The sequence below is a fragment of the Cyrtonyx montezumae genome, unplaced genomic scaffold, assembly GCF_038088225.1.
Source record: "Cyrtonyx montezumae isolate F1298 unplaced genomic scaffold, pur_monq_1.0 scaffold_3, whole genome shotgun sequence".
In the NCBI taxonomy this organism is placed as follows: domain Eukaryota; kingdom Metazoa; phylum Chordata; class Aves; order Galliformes; family Odontophoridae; genus Cyrtonyx; species Cyrtonyx montezumae.
In genome coordinates, this window is record NW_027072034.1 from 129,267,878 (window position 1) to 129,282,656 (window position 14,779).

Sequence of the window (14,779 nt, forward strand, 5' to 3'; positions counted from 1 at the left end):
TTAGTGAGAAAAGTCTCCAAAGGTTTTTGTATGTTCTAAAAGTAGACTTTAAGCTTTCTACTACTCCTTTATTAGCATGTACAGATGGTTCATACTCAGAGCTTTCAGTCCTGACGACTACCATTCAGAACCTTCCATATCTAAAGTGAGAAATGTCGTAGAGCTCTGAAATGAAGATTTTGAGTAAAGCTACAAAATATGAATTTCACCATGAGTTCTTTATGACTTCTTTATGTGCTGTGATCTGTAGCCTTATCTTGGTAAGGCCTCTAAAACCAGAAGTGAACACTGGGCTGTCTCCAGTTTATAAAAATGGATGTCATGCCAAGTGAACAATGGATTGTTTCTATGCAACCTGTATCTATTAACAGTACAAATAGAAGACTCAAGAACTGTAATGAAGCCGCGTATTTTAAGATGTCCAAAAATTGTGTTTATTCAGGTTTGAGAATACCAGAAAATATCTTATCAATTCTAGACAGAACAGCAGCTTTTTCCTTCATCATAAGTTTAAGCTTTGTAGCTTAGGAATGTAATTCTGCCAGAAGAAAACCAAAGAAGTCATCTTTTCTTGTGCTGTTACCAATCTAGTCATATGTACAGTAGCTGTTCTAGAATGCTGAGATCCTGTGTTGAACCTCCTTGCTATATTTTTGGAGTCATATTGGAAAAGAACAGCCTAGCAAATTTGTTGTCTTCAAGGCATGATTCTAATTCCAGTTGCTAATAATTATTGTTCAAAATTATCTACAAAAAAGGAAGAATAAACTTCCTCCTACAATGCAGCTTGTCAGTTTGGAAGCTGATTGCTGGCAAAACCAATTTATTTTTGGGAGCAATTCAAGATATTTCAAGGGTCTTTTTTTTCTCTTTTTTGACATTAAATCATGTAATTGTTACTTGCATTCCTGAAATTTGAAGGCTACAACCTTCAGATCCTTTTGTCCTTTTCTACATTAATTGAAATTGAAGAATACCAATGACTAATTATGATTAGCTACTCTGATACATTCATATTTAACTTGTCTGGGTCATGTACCAGTCAGAGCATGATGAGAAGATGGAGATATGAGAAGAACTGTCCAGATTCTTTACCCAGTACAAATGAAATGGAGTATCAAGGCAGGTTCTTAGTCACATTTCTCAAGTTCATTATTTCCTTAGACAGATTATATCTTTTCTGTGCACTATGAAGTCCAAAAAACAGTATTGAGGTAATCCCCAGTACACGGAAGTTACAGGAAGTTGTAGCTTCTACCTGGAAATCACTGTAATACTCAAGCAAGAAGATATGTCAAGTTTATAACAAGTGTGGGGAAAACGCCGAGGAAGACCATCAAATACATTTTATGGAATTAATATCAATGAATATGCTTCCAAGAGTGCCACGGGATGTTGTGATCATACATGTCAGATGTTCAAGAGGATGGCAGGGAAGCTTAGTCATCTACGTGCTTTTTTGAGCACAGATGGTAGATTTGCTCTCTGTTCTGTATACTTATTTATTTAAATTGGAAGTACTGATTTATCTTTTTCATTCATTTTCTCTAATAGCCAAGAAGACCAACAATTAGTCAGGAATGAGCAACTGTAACCCTGACTAATTCCTAGCGAGCCAGGCTTTATGTATTTTTCCCTAGGCAGTGAGAAATCATCCTAATTGTACATCTCTGACAACTTTTAGGTGAAAACCTCTTCAGTCTTCCCTTTTCTTGCTTCTGTTAGGAACTGACAAAGGGTGAAAGGGATTTTTTGTAATCTTCTAAATCTGCCATCTTTCTTCTGTTTCTTATTTGTATTAGAGTGATAGTGTAATGGGTACTCAGACTGGAGAAAGTTAAAATTAGATTTCCTTAAAATAATTTTATATTCTCTAAATGGGTACCCACTACTCTGTCAGCACTCACTACTTTGCCTTAATTTTCTCTGCACACTATTTGGAGACTCTAAATTGATGGAAAGAGAGAGGAAAATGATCAAAGTGTTTCAAGTTGATGACTGATTCATTGTTTTTAAACATTTTTTTTTCCTGCCTGGATATTGCTCTGCTGTATTCTAACTTGTTTTTTAGTTGTCTTATATTCCCTCAGCTGTGGCAGTATTCGTGGAGCCAAATGTGAGTGCACTACCTCAAAATGCCAGCAGTGGAAGCTGGTAAGCAAGTGGGGGAAAATCACCAAAGGAATCTGGAGCTTGGGACAAAGGTAGAAAACACATCAGTACTGCACTAACAGAGCAGCAGGTACCCTCATAGAGAAGATAAAATTACAGGTAAGGAAATAATTTATGTTTCTATTTTGATCTCATCCAAATGGCTTGTTATTCTCCATTCAAAATCCCTAGAGAAATAACACACCTGGGGATAACACATTACTAGGGATAATTTGAAGTTCAATCTTATGCAATTTCTGGAAAAATATATGAAAAGGTGAAAATCCATTTTAGCTCCTAGGCAATTTAAAACCTCAACCTAGTTTAAAATAAGGAGGTTTTTTTTTTGTTTTGTTTTGTTTTGTTAGTGTATTAGACAAAAGAATCTGGTTGGTAGAGATTTCCCTTTCCAGTAAAGAATAATAGTAGGCTATTTAGGTTAGTGCTGAAAGACTGAGTGAAAGACAAAAGGACTCTGCTTTTCCCTTTACTTTCTCTGAGTTAGTAGGGTAGTATGACTATATAATCCTCCAGATTGCCTTTTTGGAAAAAGGACTGAGGTTATTTTTATCTTCCATTTGAGATGGTGTAAAACAGAGGAAAATTACATATTTTTTAATTAATTGTCTTGCAGTCTTTTATGTCGTCATGCTGCAGTGCCCCTGTGGAATTGTGATCACCTCAAAAAACCACGAGAGGATATATCCTTGTCTGAATTACTACAGTTATTATCTGTTACAGAAAGTAAAATAAGGTTTATGTTTAAGTCTTCTTTCAATAAAAAACTGTTGTCTGTAAATGAAGAACTTTGTGAAGTTATAACAATCTAACATAAACTTGATTTCTCTGAATTACGGAATCACTGAGAAAGTTTAGTTATGGACATTGTAGTGACATTATCTTTTGGAAGAGAATAACAACAAAATACATTTGGTAAAGTAATGTATTATATTTATACTTGACATAATTCATATGTCTTCATCAGTTATACAATATAATTGTCCCAGTGAGTTGTGTCAATTATGTTTATTTTGTAATCAAATTCAAGTGAATATGAATCCAGAGTCACGTTTATTTATATTTTAAATGTATAGCTATTTTATTAGATCAATGGTATATCCAATTTATGAGTTTTATCTTGTACTGGAGGTTTCTAATCACCTGTAGTAGGGCATTTATGTTAAAAGGCCTAAAGGAAAAAGAGAAACAGGAAGATAATTATATTTTGTAAGCATTATTTGAAGAATTCTAGTTGATCTTCTGAGGTACTGTGATGTCCTTTTCAGAAGCAATCAGAATTTATCAGCAGATCCAAAAGCTTTCCTCAAAAATATAGATAAGGAACTAGGTGCCTGAATCGAGTAGTGTGTTTTGAAATGCATCGTCTGTTATTTTATGGTGTTTCCTGTAGCCTACTAGCCATAGAAGTAACTGTAAGTAGAGCTGTCCTCTGAATGCAGATTTTTGTCAAACTTTATGCACTTGAGGGTTTTTTGTTTGTTTGTTTTATTTTGTATTTTTTTAATGTATTATGTTAAGAAAACACTCAAACCTTTCATTTAGAGGGAAATGTATTCTGATCACATGCCTCTTATTTGTATCAAACTTGTATTCATGCACTTTGATTTTCAAAGACCCTTTCAATTACTGTTTTATAATAGAATGCTGATATACTTGATATGCTTGCTAAAATGAGAGTAAATGCTACTTATCCATTTCTATTTGGTTTTCTTGACAAATCACAATGTTTGAATTTGAGTATATTTGAGCCTTTTCCTTTGAAATTACTGTTATTATTTGGGGGATTTTTTGAGGCCATGCTCCTTTCCTAAGAGTGTTTACTTTGGTTCTGAAATACGTTTCTTCTTATTGTTCTGTACTTTTACCTGTAAGTTAAAGAAAGTTCCATCTATCCCAGTTGTGTTTTCTTTAAGTAATTCCATAACAGTGTAGTACTTGACATGTGTTTGTTTCTTAGGCAAACGTGTAAAACTCTTCAAGTCCGAATGGAGAAGTAGAGAAAGGAGGTTTCTGCTGTGCCTGATGACAATTTATGATTTTTCCACACATACTAAATAAACTGGCTCCACGTTGGAGCTCTAGTTGTGATGAATCCTAGTCATGGTCGGATTCTAAGGAAGGGCCAGAACGTTCGTTGAGGAATAAAGAGTCAAACTACTCCAGAAAATGTGTTCCAGCCCTGGTTTATTACTCACAGAGCAGCAGGTGTGTACAAATACAGGTTTATGTAGTATTAACAGGAATGTTATACCTTTCTCTTCATTTAGTTATTTAGTTTGATGCAGATACACAGGAATCCTGGATTATCTGGGCAGTGCTCCAGGAGGGTGATTCAAGAGACTCTGCACTGTGTTTCTGAGTAGCTTCAGTGGATCAGTCAGGTGCTTCTAAGAGCCATTATAACATCTTTATTCTCTCACTCTTCTTTCAAAGGGAGATCCAATTAATAAGCTTGTGTTACTATCATAGGAAGGCATGAGAATACTGCTTAAAAAGAAGTATATCTTGGTACATGGAGCTAGTTCTTTCATGGTTAAAAGCTTGTTATCTGTTATTGGATTACTTACAATACAGAAAAAGTTGGTAAAGGGGTGTTTGTGCTATATTCCTTAGATATAACAGAATTTGTTTAATATTAAAACTCTTCTGTTTTCAGAAATGCATGCCATGCTCTAAAATATTTTTCTTCTATTCTTCCAGTTCTAGCTTTAAGATCACTTGACATATGATTAGTATATATGGAGCAAGAGGAAAGCTCAGTTTATATGTAAAAGTTCTTTTAGTTTTCCTTACAGTTTTTAACAACACTTGCCTAGATCTGCATATTTAACAGTTAAAATTTCCTGCCAAGATCAATAGGAGTAGTAGGAAAATATGAAATACAAAAGTGTACTAAAATGACATGGTGTGGAATGAGTTATCAGTGTTTGTTTCATTCTAAGGAACGGTCTGAAGTACAAGACTGATCACAGATATAATTCTGGTTAGTCACAGTGCAATAAAAGCACAAAAGAATTAAGAGCTTTAGAGTCTCATACTAATCAAAGACATTGGAAACTTTGGAGCAATTTAGCTGTATTGGAAAATGTTCTGTTTAATTAATGAAACAAGCTAGAGTTGTTTGCTGAAGGACATACCTAAGGATCTCAAATTCTAAATTGCTTTGTTGCATGCTTGGGAACATGCTTTGAAATGCATTTTATATTTCATTCCCAAAGGTAAATTTAAGAGAAAAATTTAATGTTCTTGAGTCTTGATATAAAAAGACAGGTACAGCCAAAATTTTATGGTCAGGAATGAAACAACTGAAGATTTGAAAAAACCTGTCAATACTTAATCCTCAGTGAAGGTAAATTAATTTGAATATTTATAATTAAATAGCTGTTTTCACAGCTTCTCCGAAATCGCTCTAATTTTGTCTTGTGTCATTAGCTCAAGTCAAGTAACAGTCTATAATAGTGAAAAAATAGCCTGTTTTCCAACTCTTAGTTCTCTGTTGCAGTTACTTTATCAAGGGTACTTCTGAAATACAATTGAATTACTTTAAACTTTTTCAAACTTTTGAATAATTTCTTCTGCTTCTCAAAAATTGGTTATCTATTATGGACACACCTATCTGCTCTTAAGTGCATATCATAGAATCATATAATTGCTCAGGTTGGAAAAGACCTTCAAGATCAAGTCTAACTTCAACCTAAACACACTAACCTAACTCTAGTGACTCACCTCTAAATCATATCCCTGAGGACCACATCCAGACAGTTTTTAAACACACTCAGGGATGGTGACTCAACTACCTCCCTTGGAAGCCTATTCCAGTGCTTTACAACCCTTTCTGTAAAGCAGTTTTTCCTTATATCCAAACTGAACATCCCCAGTACAACTTGTAGCCATTTCCCCTTGTCCTGTCACCTGTCACCAGTGAGAAGAGACCAAACCCTTTCATACTGCAATTGCCTTTAAGGTATTTGAAGAGAGCAATAAGCTCTCCACTCAGCCTCCTCTTCCCCAGACTAAACAGCTCCAATTCCTTCATTCATAGGGCACATTCTCCAAGCCCTTCACCGGCCTTGTTGCCCTTCTTTGGACCTGCTCCAGCACCTCAATGCCCTTTCCATATTGAAGTGCCCCTAACTGAACACAGTACTTGAGGTGGGGCCTCACCTGTGCTGAGTACAGGGAGAGGATTACTTCCTTAGTCCTCAGCACACCACTCCTGATGCAGGCGAGGATGCCATTGGCATTCTTGGCCACCTGGGCACACTGCTGGCTCATATTCAGCCAACTGTCCATCAGCACAGCGAGGTCCCTTTCCATCAGGCAGCTTTCCAGTCACTCCTTACCAAGTCTGTAGTGTTGCCTTGGGGTTGTTGTGACTGAAATTCTGGATCCAACACTTGGCCCTGTTGAAACTCATAGTTTACCTTGGCCCATCAATCCAGTCTATCCAGGTCCGTCTGTAGAGCCCTTTTACTCTCTGGCAGATCAACACTCCCTCACATATGAATATGGATACCCTATTGCAAACATATCTTTAATCTCTTTGTCCATCTTCATCCTTAATGTAGAAAATAAAATACAGGATTCTCATATTCTGAAGAAATTGTCAGCCTGTCCTCTGTTAAGATTTGCTAAGTCATTTGAAGTATTACAGGTACATGGTAGTATGTTGCAAGTTTAGAATATTTTTTCAACAAAAATGCACAAGTGGCAATGCAAATTGTCATTTGCCTTAACAAGCCATGTTCGAATAGCAGTGCATAACAAATGTGCTGTATGGATTTTGAAGATCCAGGAAATAATGAGCTTCCATCTGTTCAAAATGTTTATTTCCAGCTTGGACCTTCATATGCAAGATGCATAAGAGGAAAAAATCAATTGACAGATATTTATTTCTATTTCTATGAGCATTTCTGTTTCTCATTGTAATGTCAATATTAAGCTTTCGCAACCAAAATAAGCTGTTTCCTTTCTTTATTTTCTTTCTTTCTTTTTTTTTCCATGATAAAATATGACTGAAATAACTTTCCTCAAATCTATCCTATTTTAGGAAAGGTTTGCTAAAAGAATGCTTTGTCAACTCTGTCTTCATTTAATTAATTACTTAATTAATTAATTTTTGTGCTGCGTTTATGTTCAGTATGAGAAAGAATGTAAAAGTAAGGGCACAGAATTGTACTGCATATGAATAAGGGCTATATTGGATAAAAATCTATCTTTTCTTCAAGAGATGTTTCAGAGGAGAGTTCATAGCTAGGGATTTTTGTAATGTTTCTCTTTGTTGAAGAATTTATTTAAGAGATTCTTGTGATGTTCCCTGTATTTACCTCATCTCCTGTTGTCTGTTAAATATATTTCTGAGAGCCTTTTTATTTTTCTAAGAAATCCCCAAACCATTTTTGTATTCTTCAGGCTTTTAAAATTATGCAGTAGACTGTAGGTGTGCCAAGAAGGCTTTTCTTGTCTAATGCAATTCCACATTGCACAAGGTGAACTATTAACTGTTAGCAATGTGTAATTCCCTTTCTCTGCCTTACATATCTGGAAAAAGAAAAGATACCTTGATGATTTTTCAGTATACTCAGACAATACTCAGGCTATGACCATACACATAATCCTATACTATATGGTTGATGGAAAAATTCTAATTGAAGAGGCGACAAAGCCTAGTGATAATAAAACATTAAGTATTAAATTCTTCCTGTCTCGCATATTTATATGAATGCTTTGGCTAAAAGCTAGAATTGGGGGTCCCTCATGCAAGGACATCCACAGAATGGAAGTTCCTAAGTTTCGAGTGCTAAATTTACAAACTCATTACTTTGTTGTTCATATAGATTTTACGTATGGATGCAATTAACATTGGGAAAAAAAAAAAAAAAAGATCTGCCAGTCAAAAATTAATAATGTAAGAAGTTGTGTTATGAAATATTCCAGCACACACTGACTTCAGTGCATCTTATAATATCTATTTCTAAAAACATTACTAATTAGATAACAATTATTTTCATACCTCATTTGTGTGTATAAACTATTATGTAGTTAATAAATAAATAGTAATATATTTATGTCAATGGTTTACGGGCAGGTTCGGCCCGGTTCTGTGACGATTGGTGCAGGGGACCCATGGACCCACGCCCCAGGAAAGGGGAAGGGGGAAAGGGAAAAGGGAAAAGGGAGACGGGCCTAGAAACAAAACAGTGGCAACGATCTGAGGAGGAAAGCTAATTTACTAAATAAGATATCGGAAAGCAAAATAACACAATATAATACAATATAATTAGAATTAAAGCTAATAAATCCAATGAAATGAGCAAGAGAGAGTGTCCGATAAACCGAAGGCCTTACGCTAACGCTGAAGGCGGATGGCAGTGAGCACCCACTGCTGAGTGGATCCCAAAGGAAAGAGAGTGTCCCGTGACCGCAGACAGTTTTTATCTTTCCCTCTGAGCGTAAACACGTAAGAACACAAAGCATCGCAAAGTCCTCTGGGGAATGGAGTTCTTCTTCTCTTCTGAGACAGGTATACCTGGAACTATCGATGATCCACGGAGCTGGAGCATTAACTCTTTAACTCTAAATGCACTACATGATGTTATGATGTGGAATACCAATACCAAAAATCATTAAACCATGACAATTTATTTCTCTGAAAAAATAGAAAATATGTGCCATGTATTGAGATTCTGTAACTTTGATGCTTAGGTTTATGACAGTTAGGAAAACTGCTTTTTTACACAGAGAACATGCACTCAGCCGTTCTTTACATCCTATGGTCTTCAATATCCCCCTTCCTCTTATAAGGCATAAGAACATCTAGAGTAAAAGCAAGTAACTTCTTTTTTTTAACAGAAATCTATTCTGATGGAACAGAACACACTATCTGCTGTATTCATCAGCTGTGGGAATTTCACAAGTGAGAACATTTTTCATGTGTTCTCAGTAGCACTGGAATGGAAGCTGACCAGAAAATATCTTAAATTGATAGGAAGGACTGAATCTTGTAGGAATATTTGCAGACGAAATGTGGAAAACTTTAGATATATTTAATTTTATATTATTGTTTTAAAATCAAATGAGTTCACATACAATTACAGCCAATTTGCAGCAGCCACTCACTAATTTAAATTAAAAAGTCTGCAACTGCAGAGTAATTATACTTTAATTGCACATTTAGTACAAGAAAGTGAAGAGAGACTAATGTATTGTATTTATGACATAATAACCGTGTGAAAAATATATTAGCATAAAGGGAGTAATTATGTTCCAAGAATGAACAAATTAATTCAAACCAATACCTACAATGCTTAAGGTTCTATGTACTTTTTTCATTTGTGTTGTTAAGCTAAGCGGCAGCAAAGTTAATTTCCATGCATATTAATTATTCACTGAGAAATTGATTAGACTTCACTTGCACCCATTCAGTGTGTTACTCTTCTCGTAGGATTTTGGAGATCAGACACGTTGTGTTCTCAATCCCGGTTTGTTAAAAAGACCTTTGGCACAACATCTTGCTTCACAGCTACTCAAACCCAATGGCTTTTATTTTGTCCCAGATTAGGCATTTCTGGGAATAACATCACTACATATTAGCTAAAATTTCCCTGCTTCTTTATGAAATTGCCTTTAACATCTGAGAGGTCTATTCTCTGCCTAATGTGTATGGATATATAACTTCCATTAATGTTAATAGCTGGTGTGTGCTTGCTCATAATAAGCATTACTTTCCTACACAGAGGAAAATATGAACTATGTGTGTTACTCAGAGTAGCAGTGTGTGACCTGTACATTAAGGAAAAAAAAAAGTACAGCAGGTGGAATAATAAAAATTCTGGTAAAGGAAAGGAGGTAAAAACTCTGATCACGTAACTGCAAAAACTAGGGATACGCAACTTGACTTCCTATGCAGTCTGCATAAAAAAGATTACCTCTGTATATTGTTAGGCACCTGATATGAAGCAAGGATTTGAATGGCTATCAGTCATATTTTCTTTATGTCATTTATTCATTGTATGTAACAGAGAATTGTCCCTGTACAATATCCCTGTACAGTTTATTGTACAGGGATATCCTCAGCACACAGTTGTAGAGCTAGATATGGGAAGTAGATAGACCTTTCAGTACGTAAAGGATGGCTATGAGAATGAAAAGGACAGACTTTTTAGCAGGATCCCTTGTGATGGGAGAAGGGGAAATGGTTTCAAACTAAAAGAGGGGAGATTTAGACTGAATATAAGGAAGAATTATTTATGATAACGGGTGGTGAGGCACTGGAACAAGTTTCCCAGAGAGGTGGTTGATTCTTCATCCCTGTAGATATTCAAGGTCAGGCTGGATGAAGCTCTGAACAAGATGATCTAGCAGTAGGTGTTGATGTTCATTGCAGGAGAGTTGGATGAGTTTGCCTTTTAGGATCCCTTCCAACTCAAACGATTCTGTGATTCTATTGACTTTTCTTAATGCAGACCAGGATACCATTATCATTCTTTGCCACAAAGGCATATTGCTGGCTCATGGTCAACTTGGTCTCTAAAAAGAGAGCTTACATCCTCTCTTTTCAGTAACAAAGACTTACTCCCTGTGGAAGTGGTCAGAAAAGAGAATTCAGATGAGTTCCTGTGACTGTGCCTTTCCAGCTGTGTCTCTGAGGAAACCTTCCTCTGGTTCTGCTTTGTTTCTTGTATACTCAGTGGTACAAAAATGTAAGATACTTTGGTGTTGCATCTACTTGACCCCTTTAGGAGTCTCATTTTCTTTTATCTGTTTTCAGTATGTTTAACATCAGATAATTTACCACAGTTTTTTAAATATATCTACCTATCAAGTGAAGCTAATAAAATTTCACCTGCAGATAGGATCAGAAGGTGTATATTTTACAGTATGCATCCCAGTGCACTTGTGCCCATGAGAAGAATTCCAGCTTGTAACAATAACAAACTCACACAAGTAAACAAACAAATGAAACCAAATTAGATGCTGTGTCAGCATTTTGAGCTTTGTTGCAAGGTATAGAAATATGTCGCCTGACTTTTAAATTAATTCTTCATTATTTTTTCAGGCCATCTTCCATTAAAGAAGGGGTCACACGAGGCAGTTTACAACAGCAAGAACTAAAAATAACAGTGCAATAAATAAATCTTTGGTATTATAAAAACCACAATGCACAATTTTATTATTGCCTTCCTAATTGCTGTTCCTAGAAACAACTTAGTGAAGGCAAACTGAAGTAATGAACTCCTAGAACAGTCTTTTTAATATTCTACTCTATGTTTGTGCTCTGCAGAGCTGATGAGAGCTGTGTGCAAACAGTTTTGCTGAGGGCAAAGGAATGTTTCATCATTACAGAGCATGACCCTTCTCTCTGAGATCGAAATGAAGAGCATATGCCCCTTGATGTCTGTCATAAGGTGTTCTTGTGACCAATCCAATTAGGCTGTTCGTCACGAGTTGGAATGTTGTCCCCTGACACAATTAGATATTAAAATGTTACATGATCATTAATTGTACCCACTGACACAGCAGAAATATTCCTCAAAGTTATGTTTCTTTGATATGATGGACTTTTTTAATTTTTAAAATCTGAATAAGACACGAGTAAAATCCAATTAATGGGAAGTGCTTTGCCTCCCACTCTTTCTGCATGATCCTTCTGTTTCACTCTTGTTTCACATTATGTTGGATGAAATCACTCTAAGTGAACTCCTTGAATTATTTTATATCTTGCAAATAACTGGAAAGATCTATCTTTTGTTTCTGTATGCATGGTTTTTGTCCTTTCTCACCACTAAGTGGTTATTGCTTGCTAGAATATATTTAGCACGTAAAAGAACATTGCATTTTCAAGTAGCATGCAAAGAATAGAGGAATACACTTGCAATATATCTTCAGTACCCAATGGCTAGCATTTTAAAAGCACTGTTTTTACACTTAGAAATTCTAACTCTGAAAAGAAATGAATAAAAGGGGGAAAGTTTCCTTAAAGCCAATTCCCTTAACATTTGTGACCTTCAGTTCTTTTAAATTATACCTATAGGAGTGATCATGTTTCAGTGTCTCTTTTTTAGGTCCAATTCCAACAAAACACTTAATTACCCAATGTAACCTGGGGAACATCCCCATCTAGTACCATTGGGAATTATTCACTTCATTATAAATAATTGAAACAGCTTTGCTGGACAGAGGTCTTATATTTCAGCTTCAGTTTCCAGGACTTCAGAAGTAGATTATCTATGTACAGTTTTGATTTTTTTATTTTCTTTTTTCTTTGCAGGTAACCCGATAGCTAAAGACAAATCAAGTCAGTCTCAAGGCTGATAACATTAAATACAACACATAGGAATTTCATTTCTCCAGGCAATCCTTGAAGTGAAATTTTGTACTGCTGGGGTGTATCCTTCAGAATCAATTGTTTCAATGAGAACCTGGTTTGTAATCAACAACAGCCTTGAGATCAAAACTACTGGAAAGTTATTTTGAACTTCTGTGTCACAAAGATTTCAGCTGATTGAACTGTGTACACTTGTAAAATTACACTTGCTGAGGAATTTGCAGCTGTAATCTCAAGAGGTGGTTCTCAAAAGGTGCAGAAAATCAGCAATCGTTCGGATTCTCCTTTCCAGACTGGTGGCATTTCATCCTGATGAAGTCAATCTCCAAAATGTATTGGTTCCTTCCCTCTAAAATGATCCCTGGTCCACATTCTGATTGCTGGTGGGACTGCACACTGCTTTAATTAAATTTCCATTGCAGAAATTGTCCTCTGGCATGGCACAATTTTAGACATTTTTATTTGCATTCTAATCTTGGAGCTCTAAAGGGTACATATTTCAACATCTTGAAGTTGTTTTTGTTATAGGAATGGAAATATATATCCATTGTTAATAATTATTGTTGACAAGTAATAGTTATCTGAATACATCAGTCATATTAGAATGTATAGTCAGGTTGACATGTTTCCCTAAGGCTAACCAACTACTGCAGCTATTTGGCAGTTAAAAAAAGTAGTGGTCAAAACTCAATTACCACTTCCATTATAAAGCATTTTATACCTTTAAGATATATATTTCAATTTACTTTGAAGGAGGCAAGTGTTCCTGTACTTCACTTTCGCAACATTTAACTCACTGAAATTCATGGTAAGCAGTCAAGGAAAGTATTTCATCCATTTTTATAAAAGTAGGCAGGGATGTAAATGAGTTTTTCAATTATGAAATTGGATGGTAATCTTTCAGACTATTTCTCTTTTTACTGAAAAATAAAATCTCTTGCTTGAGACTAAGTACTGTTGGATGCTTATGTAGATGTCTGCTCAGACTCATTACTGTAAAGGAAAAAAGTTCTAGTGCTTTCCTAGATATATCGTTCATGACTATTTTGCTTGCTTACTGTCCTCAAATTCAGACCTGATCTGTGCCAAAATCACATTTCCTTTTTTAATTTTTATATTTCAGTAGCAATTTTTTGAACTTGGTGATGTGCTGTTACATGAAAAAACCTCCATAATTAAAGGCCTTAAGCATCTATGAGCTTTTTTTCAAAGTTATTACAGAATGTATGATTTTATACTTCATTTAGTGTATATTGTGCCATCTGTAATATTGATACAACAAAAATTTGGCAATTCTTTTTAGTGACACTACATAAGCATGCTAACTGAAAGAGTGAGAGAGTTCTGACTGTATGCTTTGGTTCATTAAATGAAAAGCACACACACTTAATGGCAGGCAAAAATATATAGGATTAAGCTTATTTAAAAGTCCTGTGTGGTTACCAAACTCTTTGAAAAAGATGGAAATGGTTTAATCATTACGAGCCATTGATATGACAAGTTAGTTTATATATAAAGTTCCATGATGAATGCATACCTTGGAAAGGTCTGCCTGTCGCAGCATCCCCGTCTGTTCCAAAAACATTTCATTACCTCTGTTGTATTACTGCACAGGAGAGCTTAAACAAAATAAATGATTGTTGGGAATAAAATCGAGAAGTATATTCTATCATTCTGCTGAGAAATAATAAAAAAATGTTGGCTGGGAAAGATACTCTTGTCTGATTAAAATTTAATTAGGATAAACTGTTTGTAGCAGCAATTAGGTATCTCAGTATATTAGGATGGATTAATATAGTATGGATTTGTGCTAATGGGTGCAGGATGGAAGGTAGCTTCTTAAAAAGACTCGGATAGTGCAAAGTATTAATGTGGTGTTTTGTAAAATCTGAATATGGCCTGTCTTTGGTCAAAAGTCTGCATCATGCTTCTCAATATTGTTTTACTTGTTCCTTTGTTCTAAAACCAACACTGAAAATACTGTATTATATACAAGTGTAACACATGCATATCAATAAGTGAAAATAAATGGATTTTCAATTATACTGGTTATTTATTATTAGATTATTTGCAGTAGGTTAATGTTGTGAATATTCATAACAAGTGAATAAAATTGTGATATAAAACAGAGTTCCCTGAATGGTTGCACACTTTGAAGATCTATCTTGTTTAGCCACGCAACAAAATGATATTGTTCAGTGACTAATAATTTCAAATGTTTTATTAATTTTGTATTTATTCATTAGATCTGGAAATATCTCCCACTGGTTTGAAAGATCT

At 35.2% G+C, this 14,779-nt stretch overlaps 1 protein-coding gene across 2 annotated transcripts in view; it reads left to right on the forward strand.

Annotated features, from left to right (window-relative positions):
• TAFA2 (TAFA chemokine like family member 2) overlaps nt 1-14,518 on the forward strand; it is a 182,230-nt gene extending 167,712 nt beyond the window's left edge. The window contains exons 5-6 of one of the 2 annotated variants that reach the window (XR_010622577.1): nt 4,130-4,377; nt 12,443-14,518. Coding sequence is in view for 1 of the 2 variants with exons in the window: in XM_065743371.1 (XP_065599443.1) it covers nt 12,443-12,454 (12 nt within the window). In the remaining variant the exon portion in view is untranslated. The remainder of the gene's footprint in view (nt 1-4,129; nt 4,378-12,442) is intronic. The other variant, XM_065743371.1, reaches the window with a different exon arrangement.
• The last annotated feature ends 261 nt before the right edge of the window (nt 14,519-14,779 follow it).